Here is a 24,586-nt window from a genome sequence, read left to right on the forward strand (position 1 = left end):
TCTCAGTGGGTCGCGTTTCCGATCCGGTGGTAGATTCTGCGAAGCACTGCTCTTGCTAGGGCCAGTGTTAGCAACACTCCGGTTTGAGCCCCGTGAGCTCACCTACATGTTAGGGCGAAGCTGAAATAACCTCTCAAGGCTATCCAAGGGCGGATCCAGCTTTGGCGCCAGGAGGGGGTCACATAGTCAAATTTTCGATGCGCTCGTTCCCAAACGCTTCCCATCATACAAAGTTATTATATTATATTAAATTAATTAAATATTGAAGGTATGTAGTTACATAAAATCTGTATAGTGACAAAATATGTATATAAATAAAATCATTAGGTTCAATTAGTGGTTCCTCTAAGTCCTGGAACCAGCTCAGGGGGGGGTCATGACCCCATGACCCCCCCCTGGATCCGCCGTTGAGGCTATCAGCATAGGTAGGGAAGAAGAAAAAAAAAGTTGCGAGGCTTTAGTCGCTCAATGGGCTGCAACATGAAGTTCCGCTGGGAAGCAATCAGTACAAACAGCTCGTAAATATTCGAACGACCAATGATAGTCAACCCGCTCTATCCGATTACTTATCGCAGGTTTGTTTATATTTATATAGAAAGTTATACAAACCTAAGGTTGATGGAACCTGAATTTAGTTTATAGACTACACCGAAGTACACATAAAAATCAACTTGCAAGAAATTCATCCGCAGCGCGTGCTATGTTCAATTTTGTACGTAATGGTAGGTCACTGGTGGTAGGACCTCTTGGGAGTCCACACGGGTAGGTACCACCACCCCGCCTATTTCCGCCGTGAAGCAGTAATGTGTTTCGGTTCGAAGGGTGGGGCAGCCGTTGTAACTATACTGAGATCTTAGAACTTATATCCCGAGGTGGGTGGCGCATTTACGTTGTAGATGTCTATGGGCTCCAGTAACCACTCAACACCAGGTGGGCTGTTAGCTCGTCCATCCATCTAAGCAATAAAAAAAAGTAATGCTGTGAGGACAAAGTTCGCGCTAATTTTTTGCCCAAGCAAATTACGTCACTAAATTAGTTGAATAATTCCTTAAATGCTTTTCATAATTTAACTTCCGTGCAACATCCCCTAACGCGCTCCGCCCCCTTCTACTTGAATAGAAAGCTCACGTTCGCTTTTAATTTATAATTACAACATCCCAAGGTTCTGTGACAGACTTTTCAAGCTCCAGTTTCTACCTTTAGGACGTAAAGGGATTAAATAGATTCTACTTATTATTATGTTGTGGTTTGGTAACACTGTTTTGCATATTTCTGACGCGAAGCAATCGTCGTGTCGTTTTTAGGTGGCCGTCTACATTCATATTCATATGTCGCGATGTCCTTGATCTCTAGTAACCGCTTAGTAACAGGCGGACCGTAGGCTCGGTTCCCATCGGCGCTGATAATAAAATCGTATTTAATTTAAATGATGGAAATAATAATGCATATAAATCAGCGCCCCACAATGAGGGCTGCTCGATTATCCCACTCACGTACCGCTCGAGCGAAATTCCTCGGAAAAGGAATTCAATCTGGGCTGAAACTAATTTAGGCGTTACGGAGTCGAAGTATGAATATTTTTATGTTCATACATATGTATATGTGTACGCACGTGTGTATGTATGTATGTGTTCATACGGTAAGCGGCGGAGCAGGCTTGATCTCACATTTTGCCTTCGATCAATAATACTACATTTTGCAGACGATACGCAACGCTATTCTTTTCCCGTATGTATAAAGTCATCTTTGTTTAATATTTTCTGAAGTAAAGATTTCTTGAAGGTTCCAGTGAAATTCTTTAACTTTTTTAAAGTTTTCATTGATAATTAGTTTGAAGTTATACGTGTTGTGTACGAAGTGATACGCTGTTTGTTACAACAGCATTGTTATTATTTAAAAACCAGCGGCTCGCTCCGGCTCCGCTCGGGTCTAACAAAAAATTAAATAATAATGTGTTCTACAAAGTCGTAGTACATTATTTTATTGTATCATCAATAGTTTTCGCAGGGCACGCGATGTAAAGAATATTTTAGGTAAATTTTTTACACCTTGGGTTACATTATTGGAGTTTTAGTAAGGACCCCTAATTTTTTTCAAAAAAGATTTGTCACTTGGAAATAGTGTAGCTTCCAAACAGTGAAAAAAATTTTCAATTCGGTTCAGTAGTTTCGGAGCCTATTCTATCAATACAAACAAACAAACAAACCTTTCCTCTTTATAATATTAGTATAGAAGTATAGACAAACTATTATAATTGGATCGATTGATTAGCAACCAAAGCTTCCGGCTACATCCAGTTCATGCGTAGTTGTATTTAAAGTCAGAGACAAGAAAAAGAAAGAAAATTATAAATGATTTCACAAAAAGCCGTTAATTTTAATTAAAGTAATAAATACACTCTTTTCTTAAAGCCCCCTACTCCAATTAAGATTCGAAAGGTTAAATTGAATTGTAGCGACAAAAACTCGAGTCCTCATTTTTTCGTCAGAAGGTCTCCGCCGTGTCCTGGGACGCTCTTTGTAAATTATATTTCTCCCTACTGAATCTTGTAATAATAATGAAAAGCGTAGATGATGAATATACTAGTTTTCCGTAGATTTGTTTTGTACATCGTAGTCCAGGTTCGATTTCCGATTGGAATCAGTATCTCTATTAAAGACAGCTTTTGGGGTTTGCATTTCGTAACTGTTCTTACCTGGTATTATATGTTCCCGGTGCTCATTAAACAGTATCAAATCATGTGCTCCCACCACGACGCCTGTCTGGTAACGAAACTACTAGAACAGGAATGCCACCTCCAGACACGTGGACCAGGTCTCAATGGTACAGTACGACGGCGGACCCACCCGCCAAACAGGACACTTTTTTTTTATTGCTTAGATGAGTGGATGGGCTCATAGCCCACCTGGCCTTAAGTTGTTACTGCAGCTCATAGACATCATCATACTATCATCTCCTCATCATCTACAACACAAATGCCGCCACCCACCTTGAGATATGAGTTCTAAGGTCTGAGTATATAGGCTAAAAAGTCGTTTACAAATTTAGCTGCAAATATTGAATGCACAAACAGAATACGGATTTGTATAAAAGTTTACGACGCTCGAGTGATAATTACTTTGCGGGAAAACTTGCAACTAGGAAACTTCTCTGCTTCTACTTTTAATTAAACACTTAAATAAAATTGTTTTGACTCGGCGCGGCGGTGGTACTATAGGTGGTATTATCGGACGGTCGTACATTCGAAATGTGGTCCACCAATACTAACGGAACGCGCTGGGTCTCGGTGTAAATAAACTTCTCACCGAAGTAAAAATTAAAACTCTAATAAACACTTTTTCCGCTTCGCTTCAGGAGATCCGTTCGCTGCTTCGCTTCGAATAGAACCGATTACTAACTGGCTTCATGTCATCTCTGCAACGCTTTTATAGTCGACCCGACAAGTCTAAAATTATCGAGAACATTCCCGGTAGGACCAGTCGTTTCGATATGTGTTTACGATATTTGATAATAGATGGCGTTACACATCTCGAGCGTTCTCGATATTACTAGTTCTTTTGATATTCTTTTTTGCTATTTGATGACAGAAGTTGTTATTCTTACCGGCGTAACAAATGAGACGCTCGTGGTATCGACGTGGTCCACCACTAGCTGCCATTTTACCAAAATAATAATACACGTAATATATGCTTGAATTACTGAAGCATGATGCATGAAGGGTACCACCGGTACGACCACACGGTCACACGGTGACATCCCATCCTGTGTTAAGCGGTAACCGATTAAGCCCTCATTAGGGGACCTCAAAATATCGGCCATCCTATCTGCACCAACTCAAAACCGGCTCTGCCACCTTCGTCTAGTCTAGGAGGTGTGGGTAGTAATTGGGTAAAACAAAGTATGAATAGTAGTACCAGGCCCGTTTGATATGAAAGTCCTTCTTCAAACGAGGCTTGTGGAGAGTGCTTAATGGTAAGCAGCGGCCTGGCTCTGCCGCTAACATTTCTAAAGTCCAAAGGCGACGTTAACCACTCACCATTAGGTGGGCCGTAAGCTCGTCTGCATACAAGGGCTATAAATAAAAAATTAAAAATGCACTGCGGTTGAAGGAAGCCTTGGGCACATACTCGTATCTTTTATTTAATTCCTGGATCATCATGAAGCAGTCACGCGGCCCAGTTCTACGTGAAGTATAGTTGTTACCTGAACCTCCCTTTCAAAGTGTTCATAGACTCTGAGAACCACTTAGTACCTTGCTGGCGTCATGAGTCAGCAAATACTTTGGGATATTGTTATGTGTTAATTTACGGTTTTATACTTAGAGGTCGCGGTCGCCGAGCAGCTCGGCGCAGAGGCAGCTGGATGAGGCGGATCTATTCATGGACCTCATCAAGGACGTCGCCAACGAACTGGATATAGATGTCTTGTGTCACAAGGTAAGACGTCTTATTTAATCGCTTGACAGTAGTGGGCAGGAGCGCGGTACCAACTTTTTACTGGTACGCGTGGTAGGACCTCTTGTGAGTCCGCACGGGTAGGTATCACCATCCTGCCTATTTCTGCCGTGAAGCAGTAATGCGTTCAACCCTTAAAGCCTTGTTGTGTCGGCCAATTTCCACAAATAAAGTTTTTTATCGTCTGACCACAACGGTAACTCAGTGGTCAATACTGTCAAATGGTGCAAGTTCAATTCTCGTTCAATACTGTCAAATGTATTTATACTTATAAATGGAGCTGCCTACACAGTTCTGATACCTTTTACAGATCAAACGTCACTCAAAATACCAGACTTTTCGAAACTTTCATGTTCACTTTGTTTCAAGATACTTTCCCAATTAAAATGATTCGGTATTACTTTTAAGCTTTCGAAGCTCCTCGGGGCTTCCGAGGGCTTTTTGTTTGCGTAATACTTTGAATAACGTAGGATTATCAAGGAAACTCAACAAGTAGTAAATGCCCTTAAGCCCCCGAATCGTCCCTACGACCCACGCGCTCACAAGACTTCTGAAGTGTAGTCTTATAGCTGAGTTTCATTCTGTTTACTCGTTGGTACTCCTCGAGTGAAATAATTATTCTCGACACAAATATCACTGACTTTACTAAAAAAATTCTCAGGCCTCGCTCACACAGACTGATTATATTTTTAATAGACTATTTTTTACCATTTGGTTATTTAAAAAATCTTCACTAAGTTAGAGGTGATCTGTTCTTTGGAGTGTTGTTTATTCAATTAGGTTTAATCTTTGTGCAGTTGTTGTTGCTGTTGTTAGTGGAACTCCTGAGAAGTTTCTCGCATTTTCGTACCTATTGCATGCATGGCTGGACGAGCCCACGATCTGAACTTTAATTAGATCATTTTTTGATCCATTAACGGTGCTTTTAGGAACCACAAGCACCGGTCACCGTCCTCGTCGAACCCGTCACTAGCGACGAAGGGCTCGACGAGCGAATTAACCCACAGACACAGCCCACTGAGTTTCTCGCCGGATCTTCTCAGTGGGTCGCGTTTCCGATCCGGTGGTAGATTCTGCGAAGCACTGCTCTTGCTAGGGTCAGTGTTAGCAACTCTCCGGTTGAGCCCCGTGAGCTCACCTACAAACGTTAGGGTGAAGCTGAAATAGCCTCTCAAGGCTATCAGCATAGGTAAAAATAACGTATTATTGTATTCTTTACAAAGTCTATTATATGAAAGTTTATTAATGAAATAAAACAAAGGCGACGCCCTGTCGATGATCTGAATGATTCGAGATCATCAGAGGAACCCCTCACAACCCCTACCCGCTACACGCACACTTGGAGCACACGTTATTAATCACATTAGTCACACACATAATCACCATCTCAACCCACACATTCAAATGTGCTTTTGTTCTTTCAGATCCTAGTAAATGTGTGTTTGCTGACGTCAGCAGACAGAGGAAGTCTATTCCTAGCGAAGGGCGTGCCTCCAAACCGGTACCTACAGGCGAAACTCTTCGATGTCACACGAGATACAGGTAGAGAGACCAGCATCTTGAACATACAAGGAAAGGGAAATTTAGATTTACATTTAAAAAATGAAATGTGATTTCACGTCTGATTCAGTCGCGGCGTCAACTTAACTCAAGTAAATAACTTACAAATAAACCACAATACCGACGCCGCGGCGGTTCAATGTAATAACATAAAACTGCTTGGCTGGGCCCGCCCCGCCTTATCCGTGTAACGGTACCATGTGGGCACCACCGTCCTGCTTGTGGCTACCACGAAGCAACAACAATCAATATACGTTATCTATAATAATATTATAAAGCTGAAGAGTTTGTTTGTTTGTTTGAACGCACTAATCTCAGGAACTACTGGTCCGATTTGAAATTGAAATTGAAATTCTTTCAGTGTTGGACAGCCCATTTATCGAGGAAGGCTATAGGCTATATAACATCACGCTAAGACCAATACAAGTGAAGCAACACTAAAGAATGTTTCAAAATCGGGTTTTATTTCCCTTTTGAGAGCTTTGAAAAAAGAATAATCAGAATCGGTTCAAGCATTCTCGAGAAGGTGAACATACATAGATAATAAGTTGTGGTGGAATTGACAACTTCCTCTTTTGAAGTTGGTTAAAAAGCGTGATTTTGGTACCTTAAATAGCTCCCTAACATTCTATAATTCAAAAATATTATCACTTTCTACATAAATGAAGTTGGGGGGAAAATTTTGCGTTATGCCAAATTATTCCACGCGGACGAAGTCGCGGGCAAAAGCTTTTTTTTTATAAAAACGATATTTTAATCGACAATGATATCGCAAAAATAATCTCAATACACGTCAACGTAGTCGTAAGGCTTTACGTACGTAGTATTAACTAAGAAAAGCGCTGTCCCTTTCGTTCTCCCGGCCTCAAACGAGATCCGGCGATTGAAAGAGATAGCCTAAAGAATAATTTTCAGCCCTCTTATATTAATAACAGGCACAATGTTTAATATTAGTTTACGAAGCACAATACCACTTTGACAGACACAAAAACAGCACGGCTAAAATCCTAGGCCAGCGGGTGGTCCACACAATAGGGTCACGTATATCTTCATGTAGCGTGTACTTGACAGCACATTGTCTTCATCCAATATTGACACTGAACAATATTTGCATATTTATTACTTAAAGTGCACGTCCGAATAACATTATGAGTAACGCCGAGTGTACACATTACGTAATCATCGTAGTCAATGTTTTATTGTTTCCTAGCTGACCCGGCAGACTTCGTAGTGCCTCAATCGATAAATAAAAGATCTAAACTTTTGTATAAAATAAACCAAAAGTATCCGTCCGACGGGGGACACATCAAAGGAAAAACAAAATTGTTATTGTTATTTAATTCCGAGTATTTTCATATTCATCTACCTTTTAAACTTTCTGTGGACTTCCACAAATAATTTTAGACCAAAATTAGCCAAATCGGTCCAGCCGTTCTCGAGTTTTAGCGAGACTAACGAACAGCAATTTTATATATATATACTAGCGACCCGCCCTCGCTTCGCTTCGGAAACATTAAAACACACATGAAACCAAAAAAAATAAATAAAAAAAGTAGCCTATGTTCATCAGGGACAATGTCGGATTCTAATGGAAAAATAATTTTTCAAATCGGTCCAGTAGTTTCGGAGCCTATTCGAAACAAACAAACAAACAAATCTTTCCTCTTTATAATACTAGTATAGATGGATAGATACATCGACATCCGAATAACTTTAGGTCGCGTCTGAACTCCATTACACGGATGAGATAGATTTGCTTCTTATTAAGGTTCTGAAATAAATAACATCCTTACTACTAGTCCACCACCAAGTATCTGAAAAAATATAGCACGACAATTTCAAGCCCGTGAAATCACAATTCCTTCACGTACGCGATAAAATATGAGCATGTGTGAGCTAAAACTCGTAAATCAGTTTCACGCTAACAAACTCCGCCGACACGTGAGCACGGCCGCCGCGCAACGTCACATATATTCACGTTATTGACATAGTATTTTGACACTCGTCAATATATTAGCTCTCTGTTTAGTTTTGTGCAATGTGCCAACTTACATTACAAATATTTTCTATGATTAGTGGACCATTTTCACAAAGACATATTTTATACATAAATAGTTAGCATGGAGTAAAGACCGAGTTCTTATGGAATTCGATACACAAACTAAAATTAAATGCAACAGCATGCGAAGCTTTACGAAGGCGGCACTGAAAATTTCGGGAATTAACGAAGTGACACAACATTACTATTTAAAAATGTATTTATTGCTTTTCGAAGTATTCTCCGCGAAATTTGACACATTTTTCCATACGATGGAACCAATCATTGAAGCAACCATTCCATTCGGAAGTTGGGGTCTCCAAAATGGCCGTTTTGTAGGCGTCCACAGCTTCTTCAGGTGATGAAAATCTCTGTCCACGCAATTTATTCTTTATTTTAGGGAAAGTATAGAAATCATTAGGGCTTAGGTCGGGGCTGTACGGCGGATGGTCTAATATTTCTATGTTTTTTTGCTCTAAAAACTCTTTTGTTCTGTGCGCGGTGTGAGAACTCGCATTGTCGTGATGGAGGATGATGCGGCGGTTGCAGTTCTCTTTACGGAGTTCAGAAACGACCTGTGGCAAACAAATGCTAGCATACCATTCTGCATTAACCGTTCTTTGTCCCTCAAGAGGAATAGTCGTAACATGGCCGGTTTTGGAGACAAACGTGGCCACCATTTTTTTTGCAACACTCCGTGAACGAACAATTTTTGTTGGCTTTAACTCATTTTCGAACACCCAAACTCGTGACTGGTTATTTGTTTCGGGTTCGTACGCGTATATCCAGGATTCGTCACCTGATACAACGTTGTATACAGCATTTGAGGATCCTGCGTGGAATCTTTCGAGAGTTCTGACGCACCAAGTAACGCGAGCCGCTTTTTGCTCTTCACAGAGCGAATGCGGTATCCATCGGGAAAACAACTTTTTTACACCTAATTGTTCATGCAAGATTATTTGTATTTGACTCATGCCAATGTTTAAGTTGCCTGAATTTCGCGGTATGTCACATGTCGATCTTCCTCAATCAGCTTACGCACAGCATCAACGTTTTCTTGGGTGACTGCAGTTTTTGGACGACCTTGACGGGGATCATCACTGAGCTTGACACGTCCACGTTGAAACTCAGCAAACCAGCGATAAATTGTGGTTTTGGATGGGGCTTCATCACCAAATGCAGAAATCATCCGGTCAACACACTGTTTTTGTGTTAAACCACTTCGAAAGTCATAATAAATCATCGCTCTTGAATTTTCTCGAGTCAATTCCATTTTCTCAACGACTAAACAAGTTTGACAAAACCACGTGACAAGAGCGAGAATCTTTTTTTAAATAAATAAATGGTATTCGATTTTTAAAACCAAGGAGTTTTCAATTAAAAAGATTTTAATATGACAGGAACAGTGGTAATATTCCATTCCCGATACTTTTAGTGCAGCCTAGTAATGTAATTAATATGCTTTTATTAGCTTCAGACGTACCTATGTATGTTAGTATGTAACGGAATCTTTGAACATGATTTTGACCCCCTTCAAAACGTCGGATTAACTCGAAATTTGGTATACTTACTAAGGACCGATGACAATTCAACATTAAAAAAAATATTGAAAAAATTTTAATTTAACTAAAAAATTAAATATATATATATAAAAAAACTAACAAAATACGCTTTTATACAAAATCCAACTAAAAAATTGAAAATAAATTTTAATAAATTTGAATTAAAAATAGTGTAAGAAAAAACGATTTTATTGTAAAAAAAGCGTGGGGCGCTTTTCAGGATATTATCAAAATAACCTTTCTACTCACCGCTCGAGAAACTCAGCGGGCTGTGTCTATGGGTTAGTTCGGTCGTCGAAATCGACGTGTTCGACGAGAACGGTGACCGGTGATTGAGAGGCCTAAAAGCACCGACTGTGAATCCTCGTGATCCGATATCACATGTTTTGGGCGACGGCGGCTTTGCATTGCCCCGTCACCTGGGTCGGATATGTAGTTTACGGTAGCCACAATAAGAGGGTTATTGTGTCGCGCCGATTTTTCTAAGTACCGTTCTGACGCTTCCCTGCTTCCGTATCGATTCTAGATTTAAGTCCTCGTGTAGATCTACATTCCTCACATACCATGCAATCGTGCTGCGTTTCGTCTAACTATTAAACTAATGACCGTCTCCGACATATAAATATAATCATAAAGAGCCATCGGCTATACAAAGTCAGCGTACTTCTCTTTTCGCGTTCTTATATCTATTCTCTTCCCTTTCAGAACTGAACGATGCGCTTCGGACGGCCAGGACACAAGAGATCAAAATCCGGTTCGGTGTGGGAGTGGCGGGACTCGCAGCTCAGACCAAAAACCATATCAACATCAGGAATGCATACGCCGATCCCAGGCAAGATCCCACATAAGCTCACAGCGATCAAATATATCACGATACAGTGAACGCTTGAACAGCTAATGTGATGCGGTACGTCCGCGGGCGCCAGGTCGTAGCGCAACTCACACACACACACTCATACACACATATACTCATTTATTTTAAGGTTGGCTAATGCAGCTTTCTTGTGTCCTCATTTTCGAATTACCTTTAAATTAATTTTATTTGTATGGACTCCAAACCACATAACTCTTGACATAAACGTAACGAATTGCAGATGTAAAATTAGTATCGATTCCAACTTTTTCCCCCCTACCTATTCGTTGGTAGCCTAAGGGGCTATTCTAGCTACGCGCGGACCGGTAGTTGAGCTCTCGGGCTCAATTGGAGAGTGAGTCCAGCATCACAACCTCTTTGGACGTTGATTGTTGTTATTTTATGCTGAGAGACCAGCAAAACAACATTATATATATATATATAATGTTTTTTTATTTATATATATATATATATATATATAATGTTAATATTAAATAAATAAATAATAATATATAACATAGGGACAGACAGATATAGGGACAGAGAAAGCGACTTTGTTTTATATTATGTAGTGATGTCATGTGTTAAGGTAAGCAAAGGGAAACGAGTTGTCGTAACTATTGGATCCGAACATCACATAATATTGATGTCATCTGCCCGTGTCGGCTAAACTATCTAATGATTAAAAAAAACCGTTTGAATTGTTTATTATTTTACTTTATATTTTTCATGTAATAAAAAACTTGTAGATTCGTTCATAATGTCATCTAGGTGGAGGGTCCACATATGGTCCTGGCTATTTTGACCATACGGGTGTTGTTTCATGTATTTAGCAACAGTCAGTAGAGTGTGTCCGTGTTTTACCAATCTATATATAAGCCAATGACCCATGGAACGAGACGAGCATTGTTCTGACGGGCATCGGTCGCTCGGTCCAGGTTCAACAGCGAGATTGACGCTCGGACTGGCTACAAGACGGAGCTCATCCTGTGCATGCCGATCTGCAACTACGAGGGCGACGTGGTCGGCGTCGCACAGATCATCAACAAGACTGATGGTGAGCACACGGCCGAGAGCACGTTGGACCACACTTACGAACCACGACCGGTACATAAATATTAAAAAAATGGTACACGTGCAACTTGGTGCATGTGAAAGAAGTGAAACTTCTTTTGCGGTGTGTAGTATTGTTGTTTTCACCATTTTTAATCCTTAAATCAAATTTCTCTTGTAAAAGGGAATGCTGTGTGTGGCGGGTAGTCATCATATAACGCAAGATATTTGACAGATGCCTGAATCTCGCTTACAACATTTTCAAGATAAGCTTTCCTAAACTATTCCCAAACTGTGTATAAGAGAAACGACCTCTTCACCATTTGTATATATATATTTTTTAAATTCTTCATAAAAAATAATATATAACATAGTTGATATGTTACTGCCATCTACAGGAGCAATGAGAAACTAATAACAAGCCATCTAGTGACCGATACCCGTAAACAGAATGTGTATAAGAGAAACGACCTAGCTCGCTTTCTCTGTCTTTCCAAGGTTGAGTGGTTCGCGAATCGCTCCGTCTATTTTCTCACTCTCGCTCTTCCTAAATTGTATCTTTTCTCTCTAGCCGTAACGAATCTATCGTGAGTTAAATTTTACTCTCAACGCGCCCAAAGAAGTTTCACTTCAACAACAAATAATCAGGGACAAGTCACACGCGGTCCCGTGGCCCCGCACTGGTATTACTTGTACTACCTACGGGCACCAGAAACTGTATACATATTTACGAAAAAAGCTTTCTCGTTCAGGCTCGAAAGAATTCTCGTCCAGAGACGTCGAAGTGTTCAGGCGATACCTCACATTCTGCGGTATAGGCATCCAGAACGCTCAGCTCTTTGAGTCCTCGGTACTCGAATACAAGAGGAACCAGATCCTCCTTGCTCTGGCGCGGAGCATCTTCGAAGAGCAGAGCAATTTGGAGTGCTTGGTTACCAAGATCATGACAGAAGCCAGGGATCTGCTCAAGTGCGAGCGATGTGCTGTCTTCATACTCGACACCGACCATTGTGAATCTGTAAGTTGATCTCATACACTTGTTCTCTACAGATACCTTTAAAGATTTATTTTTGTGTTTTGATTACTTGAAGCTACGTGAATGTCTTACATTCTGAAAATATAAAAACAACAAAAATTGCTGATTATTAAATACGAAAGTGTCACAGTTTCCGTTCTATGGTTAACAACCGCTTCCTGTTTATTACCTTTTTGCGCTGAAGTTGGAGCTCAACTGGACGTGAGCTCTCTTCCGAGGCCTTCCTATATGTGATGAGGGAAATATGATTAGTTTTGTAATACTAGTATTAATCCATTAATTAGTATTCCAACTCGTGCGCACTTATCCATTCTTTATTTATTTTGTTTTTATTGCTTAGATGGGTGGACGAGCTCACAGCCTACCTGGTCTTAAGTGGTTACTGGAGCCCATAGACATCTACGACGTAAATGCGCCATCCACCTTGAGATACAAGTTCTAAGGTATAGTTACAACGGCTGCCCCACCCTTCAAACCGAAACGCATTACTGCTTCACGGTAGAAATAGGCACGGTGGTGGTACCTACCCGTGCGGACTCACAAAAGGTCCTACCACCAGTAATTACGCAAATTATAATTTTGCGGATTTGATTTTTATTACACGATGTTATTCCTTCACCGTGGAAGTTAATCGTGAACACTTGTTGAGTACGTATTTCATCAGAAAAATTGGTACCCGCCTGCGGGATTCGAGCACTGTTGCATCGCACGTTACGAATGCACCGGGCGTCTTATCCTTTAGGCCATGATGACTTCTATCTAGTACTCAAATTAGGACTAGAGAAGGGGGTGGGTACAGTGGGTAGAACATGATCATGTGTTGCAGAGTCACCTGGAGCGCATCGTGCAGCGGCCGGGCGGCGCGGCGGGGGGCGGGGCGCGGCGCGGGGGGCTGGCGGCCCTGCCCCCGCCGGCGCCCACCCGCTTCCACACGGTGTTCGAGCTGGGCGCGCCGCGGCGCCCGCACGACGCGCTGCCCGCCATCGCACTCGCGGTCAGTGCCCCCACAAAACCATATACTGTCGTATTATAAAATAAAATCATTCACTTTTAAACAAAGTGAGATGAAAACATTTTTTTTTTTCTAATTAAGCTGATAGTCTAGAGAGACCATATCAGCGTAACCTTAGCTAGTAGATGAGCTCACGGGGCTCAAACCTGACGATGTTGCTAACACGAACCCCAGTAAGAGCAGTTCTTCACAGAATCTACCACCGGATCGGAAACGCGACCCACTGAGGAGATCCGGCGAGCACACAACACAAACACGCAAAACTACTTAATTTTGTTATACTTTTTGTTTGGTTTGAAGTGGACTTTAAATTGCCCGCAACGTAACCTAAAACTCTTGGAGTTCATCGTCTAAGTCAGAGCACGTTGCGAACCACTACAACGGTCTTGTATAAATTCTTGGACAGAACTGATCAATCTATTGGTTACTGACGCGATCAACGTGATGTGACAGCTTCGGCCATCTTGACTTTAACTGAGAATTTAAATATATGTGAGGGGCCTGCCAGCTTTGTCCATATTACCTCTTTTTTATTCCAGTCTCCACCACCTTTGTTATTATTCCAGTCTCTTGCCGTTACTAAATTTGCATTATTTGAAAAAAAATCTATTTAAATTTCGTGCAAGATTCTATTATGGATCCGGTGTATGGAGTAGTTCATTTCTACAAGACATCACTATATAGTAGTGATCTACTGATTGAGAGAGCAATAAATAACAACATGTCTAGAAAAACTAATTTAATAATACATAGGTTTAAGAAAACTATTAAAGAACATCTGTGCAATAAAGCTTACTATAAAGTCAATGATTATCTAGAAGATTGCACAAAGTGGGAATGAGTTGCTCGCTCCGGGCATTTCAATATTGCAATAATTGTTACGTTATATACTAATTGTAAAAATGAATATTAAAAAAAATAACAAATATAAAAAAAAAAAGGCATGTCCGCTGAGTTTCTTGCCAGTTCAGGACGGAGGCTAGTTCTTGTGAATTGGCGGTAGTTCTTTTTGACGTTCAACAAGTATGTACTTTCATTTATGTTGAATAAAAAAAATTTTATTTGATTTGATTTGAAATACAATTAAGTAACCTTAAGAAGATGCACATTTGTGTATTTTAATGAAAATAAATGATCAAAAAAACCTTTCCTACCATCATCAAAGCTGGTGTTCATTACCCCAACCTTGGTAACTGTTTCCAGGTGGCCCGCTCAAACAAATCACTAAACATATCAGACGTGGAGCAATGGTTGCGCGACAATAACATGTCCGCCGGGGAGAACTCAGCCGGCGTGCGGACCCTGCTGTGCATGCCCATCGTCAATGCCAATAAAGATGTCATCGGAGTGGCGCAACTCATCAACAAGGTGAGCATCGCCGCACGCGAGCTCACGACAATGTCGCGGCAGAAATTGGCAACATCGTGGTGGTAGGACCTCTTGTGTTTCCGTGCTGGTGGGTACCACTACCCTACCTATTTCTGCCGTGAAGCAGTAATGCGTTTCGGTTTGAAGGATGGGGCAGCCGTTGTAACTATACTTGAGACCTTAGAACTTATATCTAAAGGTGGGTGGCGCATTTACGTTGTAGATGTCTATGGGCTCCAGTAACGACTTAACACCAGGTGGGCTGTGAGCTCGTTTACATAGGCAATAAAACCTATCTATTCCGATACAAAATACCCGACCACCAAAAATTAAGTAAATTTATTTTTTATTACTAGACACTACATTCGCGGACCGTGGACGTGGTTTTTCCATACGTCTCACAGTGTGCGGTGACCCGGCCCGCCGCCCCCCGCCCCTCCACCCTTCTCGGGCCCGCCGTCAGCTGAAGGTCTCGACGACTCCATTCAGTTGATGTTCGTTATTTTCAGGAAAACGGTTCGCAGTTCACGGAGGGCGACGTGTCGATATTCGAAGCGTTCGCTATATTCTGTGGACTCGGCATACACAACACGCAGATGTATGAGAACGCCTGCAAGCTGATGGCCAAACAAAAGGTAAGTTGTGACAGAAACCCTCCCATGCAAGAACACGCTGAAGGCCGATTACATCGGGACGTAGAAATGTGCGCGTCTCAGGAGTCAACTACAATGCTCTTAGTGGGTAGACGAACGCGCAGCTGCTGCGATGGAACGCCTCATACTTTCTGGGTGAGGATGAAATCGTTGGACCTCGCAATACCTGTTCATTTCTACCTCAAAGTCATTCGTTTCGGTTTGAATGTTAGTCGCCCTGCACTACAATTGGTACTTCGATCTCATGTCTTAAAGTAGGGCGGCTGCACACACTTCCTGATATGTGTTTGATCCCGTAACTTACCAGCAGATGAACTCACCCATTAAATAAATAAATAAAATGTCGCATTGGGACAAGGAACGTGTCCCGGGCTGCCTCGCTCGCTAACCATCAGACGGTGGCGCTAAATTGTATTCCACCGGGACCCCTCGGTGTGACGGGTGTTTAGAAGAGCATACGGAAGGAATTCCCGGTACTTAGGGGGGCAGTATTCGGACCTTGTGTCGGCCTCCAGCTCGACGGCGACGCATTGGTCGGAGGGAAATAAGCGCTTACTCGCACGCGCCACCGCTTCTGCAAAATAGTGCACCCATCTTCAGGACTTGTCGCGCACGGTTGCCACGACCATCGGCAGTTGTAAGTTTCTATCGATTGGTGCGAGAGGGTACGGAACCTATATGGTTATAGGCTACATGTAAATCGGTGCGTGAGTGCGGGTCGCGTTGTCGGCAGGTGGCGCTGGAGTGCCTGTCGTACCACGCGACGGCGTCGGCCGAGGACACCAGCAAGCTGTGCCAGGACGAGATCCCCTCCGCAGAGACGTACAACTTGTACAGCTTCCAGTTTCACGGTGAGTTTTCTGTGGCCTTCAAGTGTTGTAGGCAGACGAGCATACAGCTCACCATCAGGTGAGTTGTTACCGTTGCTCATGGACGTCAGCACAGTGCCAGGGGCAGAGCTAAGCCGCTGCCCACCATTTAATACTCTCTACAAATACAGGTTACGTGATTACCGTACCGGATTGTGTACGTTGTCATGCCGGCGTGTGATATACTCTACCACTGGTAGAACAGCTCGCAGCCCACCTGATCTAAAGTGTTCGTTGTGGCGAGATCGTGTTTGATCTTATTGTCGTTCGTTTCCAGACTTCGACCTGACCGACGAGGACACGTGCCGCGCGACGCTGCGCATGTTCCTGCAGTGCGAGCTGGTGGAGAAGTTCCACATCCCGTACGACGTGAGTATGCGCCGCCGCCCGCGAGCCCGCGCCACCGATCGATGCGACACGCGATGACACACGTGCTATATGTATACGGCAGGTCCTCTGCCGCTGGATACTAAGCGTCAAGAAGAATTACAGACCTGTGAAGTACCACAACTGGCGACACGCCCTCAACGTCGCACAGACTATGTTCGCGATGCTCAAGACGGGCAAGATGGAGCGCTTCATGTCCGACCTGGAGATCCTGGGGCTGCTGGTCGCCTGTCTGTGCCACGACCTGGACCACAGGGGCACCAACAATGCCTTCCAGACCAAGACGGAGAGCCCCCTGGCCATCCTGTACTCCACCTCCACCATGGAGCACCACCACTTCGACCAGTGCGTCATGATACTGAACAGCGAAAGTAATAACATATTTCAGGTGAGCTTTTAAGTTTTTGGGGTTGACTTTCGAAGAGTTGATTACATTTGAAATTCGGGCTCCCAGTTTTTGAAGATAAGCCATGTAAATGAGCGTAACGTTTGTCATTTAAATATAAATATATATTCGATATGATAACGTTGAGCACGCACGTGTGTCGCGGGTGGAGCTTGACGAGGTGGCGTGCTGGTGCAGGCGCTGTCCCCGCGCGACTACAAGGACGTGATGCACGTGGTGGAGACGGCCATCCTGTCCACCGACCTGGCCATGTACTTCAAGAAGAAGTCCAAGTTCCTCGAGCTGGTCGACAACGGGGAGTTCGACTGGCAAGCGCAGGAGAAGAAGGAGTGTAAGCTCAAGTCCACAGGCTCACTCGGCCACTTCAGTCTCGGCGACGACTTTACTTTAATTGTATAAAAATGGACGTCTCCATTCGATGCTAAGTTCGTTACCGCCGCCTCCAGACACGGCGATGCCTATCATTAAACGACATCCATTGAATTATGAAATTGCCTCTAATTTTGTCGAAGTGTTTATGCTGTGTCCGTACGGACAAACAAACAACGTCTCAAACCGAGAACATCCTACTTTTGTGATTCAAAGTTTTCCGTAAAGTCACTGAGACAGAGGGAGTCTAGTTCGACGCGTGACGTGACTTGACGCGTGACGTGACGTGGCGTGACGCGCGGTGTGACGTGTGCAGTGCTGTGCGGCATGATGATGACGGCGTGCGACGTGTCGGCCATCGCCAAGCCGTGGGAGGTGCAGCATCGCATCGCCAAGCTCGTCGCCGACGAGTTCTTCGACCAGGGTGATCTCGAGAAGCTGCAGCTCAACCAGCAACCCATCGCCATGATGGACAGGTTGTCTTCAACTTCCAACAACAAACTTTTAAATTATTTGTCCAAATCCTGATAGCATTTATATTCCATCGGTCACAAATAGTTGGGCTAAGACGTAGGAAAATGTAAAAGTGAGGAGAAGCGCGCGAGGGATGCCAGCTGGTGGAGGGCGAGGGCCGCCGGAGCCCCCGCCGTGCGAGATAAACCTGCAGGTCTGAAGTGGGTGGCCTTGGCTGGTGCTACAGTGCCACCAGCGCAGGCTATTAATAATAGAAATTGTATTTTGTAAACACACAACAAACAGTCGGTTTAAAATAGTACATGAACAAGTAAGACGAGGTCTTTTTTTATTGCCCTTGTAAGCAGACGAGCATACAGCCCACCTGATGGTGAGTGGTTACCGTCGCCCATGGACTTCAGCAATGCCAGGGGCAGAGCCAAGCCGCTGCCTAAGTCCAGCCAGGGCCAGTCCCGGCCCGGCGGGTCGTGCTGTGCGAAGTTATCAAACAACGTAAATGTTGCCGCCTAACATGAGACGAGAATTCTAAGTCTCAGTTCTACAGTACAGCGGCTGTGCTCGCCTTCAAACCGGAATACGAGACTGCTCCCAGCCGCGCGGCCGCACAGCTCGCCCCGTCCATAGGTCGCTGGTTCATATCCGGCTCGAAGGACCAATGTGTAGAGCGTGGACTGTAATTTGTACTGGTCGCTTCAATAATTAGATATATTCAGAGAGAAGATTATTTTTATTTTATTTTAATATAGTTACAACACGTGCACGTACGACCTGAATTTTTGATTGACTTATAATGACTGTTGTCAAAATTATTATTCTGTTTCAAAATTCAAAAAACAGTCATATAAACTTCATGTTTAGAATTGCTCTAAAGAAAATCCTCTCGGCAGAGAGAAGAAGGACGAGCTGCCGCAGATGCAGGTGGGCTTCATCGACACGATCTGCCTGCCGCTGTACAAGGTGCTCTCCGACACCTTCCCCTGGATGACGCCGCTGCGCACCGGCACGGCCGACAACCGCCGCCGCTGGCAGGACCTCGCCGAGAAGGTGGACATGGGGCTCACCTGGATCGACCACGACACCATCGACAAGCCCGTCGAGGAGTTCACCGGTACTGTCGCCGTCTCGCTCCCCCCCGCCCCCTGCAGCTAGCGCGTGCTCACTCCCACACCTGTGTCCGCAGCACTGAACGAGCCGCTCGCGGACGTGGAGCTGACGGTGACGACGCTGAACTGCGCGGCCGGCCCCCCCGCCAAGCCGCTCAAGACTCCTTTCCACTCGCTGCGGAGGGGGAGGGCGCCCCCCGCGCCCCGCCCCGCGCGCACCAAGCTCACCAGGTAGCCCCCTCCCCCACCCACACGCCCCACTTGTACTCCGCTCTTCACTCGTTCAATCGGAGAGGTATTTCAAGTATTAACCAATTAGTCAAATGAATTTTAATTTAAACATAATAAGGAATTATAATTTCAAATAAGGTCGTTAATTCTTTATTCGCTATATTCTATAACTTCGAAAATGTTATAATTTATGGTAATTGATACTTTTTAGATAGTTTTGTGTCATTTCTAATGTAAAAGATAAATGTTTGTGTTTATTCAATACCTTCATTTAACTTTTTTTTTAATTTAAACAGTACTGCTGTAATATAGGCCAAAAAGAACTCTGACCGAGCCGGTAGCGCGGGCGGGAAGTAACGCCTCGAACTTGAAGAGATTTTAGATTTTAGTTTTTCCCTTTTTTTTTATTAAATTATTATTTTTAAAACAAAATAAAATATCAGACGGGTAACAGTAACAGTAATACAAATAGACAAGCCACTGAGCTAATGGAGCCGGCGGCAGAGACTATTTGCTCGGACAAAGTTTAATTACGTTTCATTTGGTTTTATTATAAAATTTACTTTGTTAATTTTTATTTTTTATTTTCTCATAAACAATCACCGACGGAAGCTTGTTTCAGGTCGCTCTACTCCGCTCCAAGCTCCCATCGAGAAGACAGAGACAGAGAGAGGGAGAAGGAGAGGGAAGTAGAGAGAGAGGAGAAGGTGGCGCAGAAGGCGACGGTGGTGTGGGACGGGCGGAGCACGGCGCTGGCCCCGCCGGGACCGCACGCGCGGGCGCGGCCGCGGCGGCTGTGCCACGTGTTGTGACGACTGAGTCTTAACTGGTCAGTAGCCGCACAGCACCCGGCACCACCAGCCCTCGCTGATATTCTCCTAAAGCAAATTCAAGGGCATTCTGCTATTTACATTTTAGATGGGAAAATTCATTACGTTTATTTATTTATTGCTTAGATGGACGGACGATCTCACAGCCCAACTGGTGTTAAGTAGTTACTGGAGCCCATAGACATTTACAACGTAAATGCGCCACCCACCTTGAGATATAACTTCTAAGCTCTCAGTATAGTTACAACGGCTGCCCCACCCTTCAACCGAAACGCATTACTGCTTCACGGCAGAAAGGCAGGGTGGTGGTACCTACTCTACGTATTTATATTTTCTAAATTTCGTATCGCGTGGCTCCCGGCGCGCCCCCCGCGGCGCCCCACGTGCCACCCTTACATGTTTTCGCGAGAACTTACTGTATATCAAGATAATTACAATTATTGCAATACACTACAACACACTATACAACTTACAATTAGCGTAATTACCGGTAGTAAGGCGTCTTGTGAGTCCGCACGGGTAGGTACCACCGCCCTGCCTATTTCTGCCGTGAAGCAGTAATGCGTTTCGGTTTGGAGGGTGCACCCCACTTATTGTACTGTAAAACTAAGACTCAGAACTCAGGTCTAAAAGTGGTAGCAGCACTTAACTCCAGATTGACTGTGAGTTGGTCCAACCATCTCAGCAGTACCACTTCGCCCCACGGCAATATAGCTAGGCCCCTTGTCGGTGCAGGGGCAGCAGCAGCGGCGGCGCGCGGCCCGCGGGCAGCGACGGGCTGAAGACTTCGAAGTCCATCGACTAGCGCGAGCCCCGGCTTCGTCTGCTCCGGCACGCTCTCCTCCACAAATATACTCACTTCTCTAATATAATCTTAATCTGAATCGGACATTTTTGCAGTAAAAAGACGAACGAAATTATGACTTTCCTGAAGAACCTAGTTGCAATAACGCTGCGTCCCCGGGGGTGGGTCTGTCCCCCCCGGAGTCCGCGGCGACTCTGTGTTAACTAATTCAAATAAAATAATTTATCTTAAGTAAAATTCTAAAGTTCACAAAACGATACTAAATATTAAAATCTTAACTTAAATATTTAGTAGATACACATTATACCTACTTTCTTCACTGGACTGAAACAGTGCGCCGGTAAACGGCTAATACTAAACTCCGGCTCTGGCCTGTAAATTTGTTTTAGAAAAACTTTAGGTAGACGACTAGTGCTCACGAACACAACCGACGCCCCCCTCCCCTCCCCTCCCCCCGGCAGCGACGGAGCTAGTTCGTGAGCACTAACTATTAGATGAGGATATGTAATGAGTAGTGTAGCGGTGGTCTGCGTCTGTTTGACGTCACTTTCTGTGAGATAGCGTATGTATTACGTATATATTATATACATAGACTGTGATCTAGTGTTACTTCGCGAAGGTTCTATTTTAAAACTATTCTATGTATATCTCTTCGGGACTCTATTCCCTGACGATAAGATATAATTTCGAGAGGCACTTGTTGTTGTTAATTTAATGTAACGAAATTTAAAACGTTTCACGTTTTAACTGTATGTGTGTACTCTGCATCTGTTTTTACTGATTTTTCTCAGATATGATACTTCTTTATTTTTTCAATACTTGTGTAGTTAATTTTAAAATAGAATTGTCGTTCTCGGCCTGTAAGAAACTAAATAAGTGTGATTAAAAACAATATTTCCGTTCCGCTCACACCTACTGTTTTAACTGTACGTGTGAGAGGGACAGCAAACTTATAAGTATTATGATGCTAGTCGTTATAGATGTACAAAAAAATGAATATTTATTGACGTTACTATCACTTGTAGAACCGCGGCGTCCATTGTGCTCGCGGAGTAATGTTTACACGGAGCAGTGAGGGCCCGCGCGAAGTGAAACTTCTATGCGGTCTGACGTCACCACGACACGTGATCTGTCGCTGACGGCACAATCACAATGTCAATGAATCGTCACCACTACCACCTACTGAGGATTTTTGTGAGGCTCCACGGGGACAGTCCGTCAGTACTCATTTTCCACATTCAGTCACATTTATCCCTACCTATTAGCTGGTAGCATATGGGGCTATTCCTGCTACGGCAGGACGAGTAGGTGAGCTAGCGGGCTTAACCTGAGAGAACTTGTTAACACTAGCCCTAGCAAGAGCAGTGCTTCGCAGAATCTATCACCGGATCGGAATCGCGTCCCACTGAGTAGAAATGGCGAGGAACTCAACGGGTTGTGTCTGTGGGGTAGTTCGACGAGGACGGTGACCGGTGCTTCAGGGACTAAGCGCCCCGAGACTAGATCCGGGTTATCTGACAGGACATGCTTAGGGCGAGGGCGGTTCTGCGTTGCCCCGTCACCTGGGACGATAAGATTACGTCACACATGCCCTGTCTTTCGACGAATCACCGTCGAACCAATAGAAGTTTCACTTCACTAGTTCGTGAACCTTAATTTTACAGAACAAATAAGATTTTAATTTAGCAACAAGAAGACGTTGCCTTTCAGCAAGTTTATTGTGATAAATACAATCGATTCTAATACTCTATAAATACATTTCAAATTCCTATGAAACTTTTGAATAATTATAAATCTGTTTAAATTTTAGATGAAATTACTGACCGTCTTACTATAAAATAGTTGCAAGTGTTGTGATTAATAGTATAATTAAATATCGATATAATCTAGAATACTATATTATATTTTCAAACTAAGTGTTAAAACATTTTATTTCGTATATAAAACGCCTGGTTTTTCTGATGATGATTTGTAAGTTTGATTGACCTACATGGTCCGGTTTCTATCAAAACGTGAACGTCGTGAGACGAAACGTCATTACTCGCTATAGTGCGCTCTCTCTCTCTCTCTCTCTCTCTCTCCTGGGCTGGAGCAGCGACGCCGCGACGGAGTGACAGAGACAGCGAAAATAGCAAGACCTTATTCGTAGGCAACTGACATTAACATCTGGACTGAGTGAGCGCCGCCATTTTAACAAAATTCCCACAAAATTTGTATCCACAAAATTGCGTTTAATTTTTAACTAAAATACTAGGCGTTTTAGAGATAACACGTGTGATCTTTATTCCCTTGTCAATAAACATTAATAATACCAAAAATTCAAGCAGTATATGTTTGTCAATAAGTTGAATGTTGTTATTATGTTTAAACACATCTTGGTTGTCGGTCCGTAGTGGTTCTCTCTCGTTTGCTGCTGGTTGTTTGGTTAGTAATACATAAAACTGTTACGACCATACTTTCTTGCGACAAACATGTTGGTTTAAGAGATCCGTCTTCGATTTTCCGATAATTTTGTCATTATTATTAAGTGATGTAATGTTAAAAACATACTTGTTTTTCTTTGTTATAACTTTTAAATGTTGAATTCAAGATTAATAAGTTATAACTACATTAGTAAATGCTTATACTACAATTATTACAGAAATATTTGAATTTAAATATTACGGTAGGCAGCGGCTTGGTTCTGCCCCTGACATTGCAGACGTCTATGTACAATGGTAACCACTCACCATCAGGGCCGTAAGCTCATCTGCCTACAAGGGCGAATATAAATACTTACTACCCCGGTGGTCTCGGACACTTCTGTCGCTGCTTTGAAACCGGGTATGTACTACGGTTTCAATTTATTTTTCTTTCAGGCTACAAGCGTTCGTCATGACGCTTCTATACCCTGACTCGTCCTCTATAGACATTTATTATTTTGTAAAGTTAGCTGCTGTGATTGTCAATTATTGTATTCGACGCATGTAGGTGCATGGAGTCTGTGGGCAGCAAACGCAAGAGCGAACGGGTCTCGCTCGGAACCTGTTGTGTTGTATTCAATAAAATATCAGACTTGTGAATTCATTTATTTCAATACAGTTTTATATCTCTCTTTGTATTTATTTATTTCTACCTAACATTGGATGAGTGCTAAGTGAAATAGTACTTAGTGTATCTCAAGGCCGCATTGGTCACACATACTTGTCAACAGCAGAAGGAGCGTGTGGAGACTGCTTCCGGCAAAATAAAAAGCCGCATCCACATAATTTTATTCTTTACAAATGAACGGAAACAAACGGTACACATGTGCTTGTCAACAGCCACCGCTGGTTCGTGAGGAATATCGACACCACGACGTGGGTCCCGAATTGATCCGGAAACTCACGAATCAGCGTCGGAACGGTACTTCGATAAGTTATGCGCCACGATAATCGCTTTATCGTTGTCGCCGCTAATTACCCTCCGAATCATGAACACGCAGGAGCCAGTCACCGTCGACGTACTTGCCACGTCTTTACGGATCCATCAGATCCAATAACGT

The 24,586-nt window shown here is 43.2% G+C and overlaps 1 protein-coding gene across 2 annotated transcripts in view; it reads left to right on the forward strand.

Moving 5' to 3' along the window:
* The window catches only part of LOC114248759 (cGMP-specific 3',5'-cyclic phosphodiesterase), an 82,389-nt gene extending 58,234 nt beyond the window's left edge, over nt 1-24,155 (forward strand). Inside the window, exons 3-19 of one of the 2 annotated variants that reach the window (XM_089738776.1) lie at nt 4,323-4,436; nt 5,879-5,996; nt 10,320-10,446; nt 11,406-11,524; nt 12,273-12,538; nt 13,383-13,550; nt 14,772-14,936; nt 15,446-15,571; nt 16,323-16,440; nt 16,736-16,827; nt 16,910-17,233; nt 17,429-17,582; nt 17,937-18,096; nt 18,982-19,202; nt 19,275-19,428; nt 20,041-20,257; nt 20,994-24,155. In XM_089738776.1, coding sequence (XP_089594902.1) covers nt 4,323-4,436; nt 5,879-5,996; nt 10,320-10,446; nt 11,406-11,524; nt 12,273-12,538; nt 13,383-13,550; nt 14,772-14,936; nt 15,446-15,571; nt 16,323-16,440; nt 16,736-16,827; nt 16,910-17,233; nt 17,429-17,582; nt 17,937-18,096; nt 18,982-19,202; nt 19,275-19,428; nt 20,041-20,254 — 2,640 coding nt within the window. In that variant the 3' untranslated portion in view covers nt 20,255-20,257; nt 20,994-24,155. The remainder of the gene's footprint in view (nt 1-4,322; nt 4,437-5,878; nt 5,997-10,319; nt 10,447-11,405; nt 11,525-12,272; nt 12,539-13,382; nt 13,551-14,771; nt 14,937-15,445; nt 15,572-16,322; nt 16,441-16,735; nt 16,828-16,909; nt 17,234-17,428; nt 17,583-17,936; nt 18,097-18,981; nt 19,203-19,274; nt 19,429-20,040; nt 20,258-20,993) is intronic. The other variant, XM_089738777.1, reaches the window with a different exon arrangement.
* Nucleotides 24,156-24,586: the final 431 nt, after the last annotated feature.

Source organism: Bombyx mandarina, chromosome 26, assembly GCF_030267445.1.
Source record: "Bombyx mandarina strain Sakado chromosome 26, ASM3026744v2".
NCBI classification, from domain to species: domain Eukaryota; kingdom Metazoa; phylum Arthropoda; class Insecta; order Lepidoptera; family Bombycidae; genus Bombyx; species Bombyx mandarina.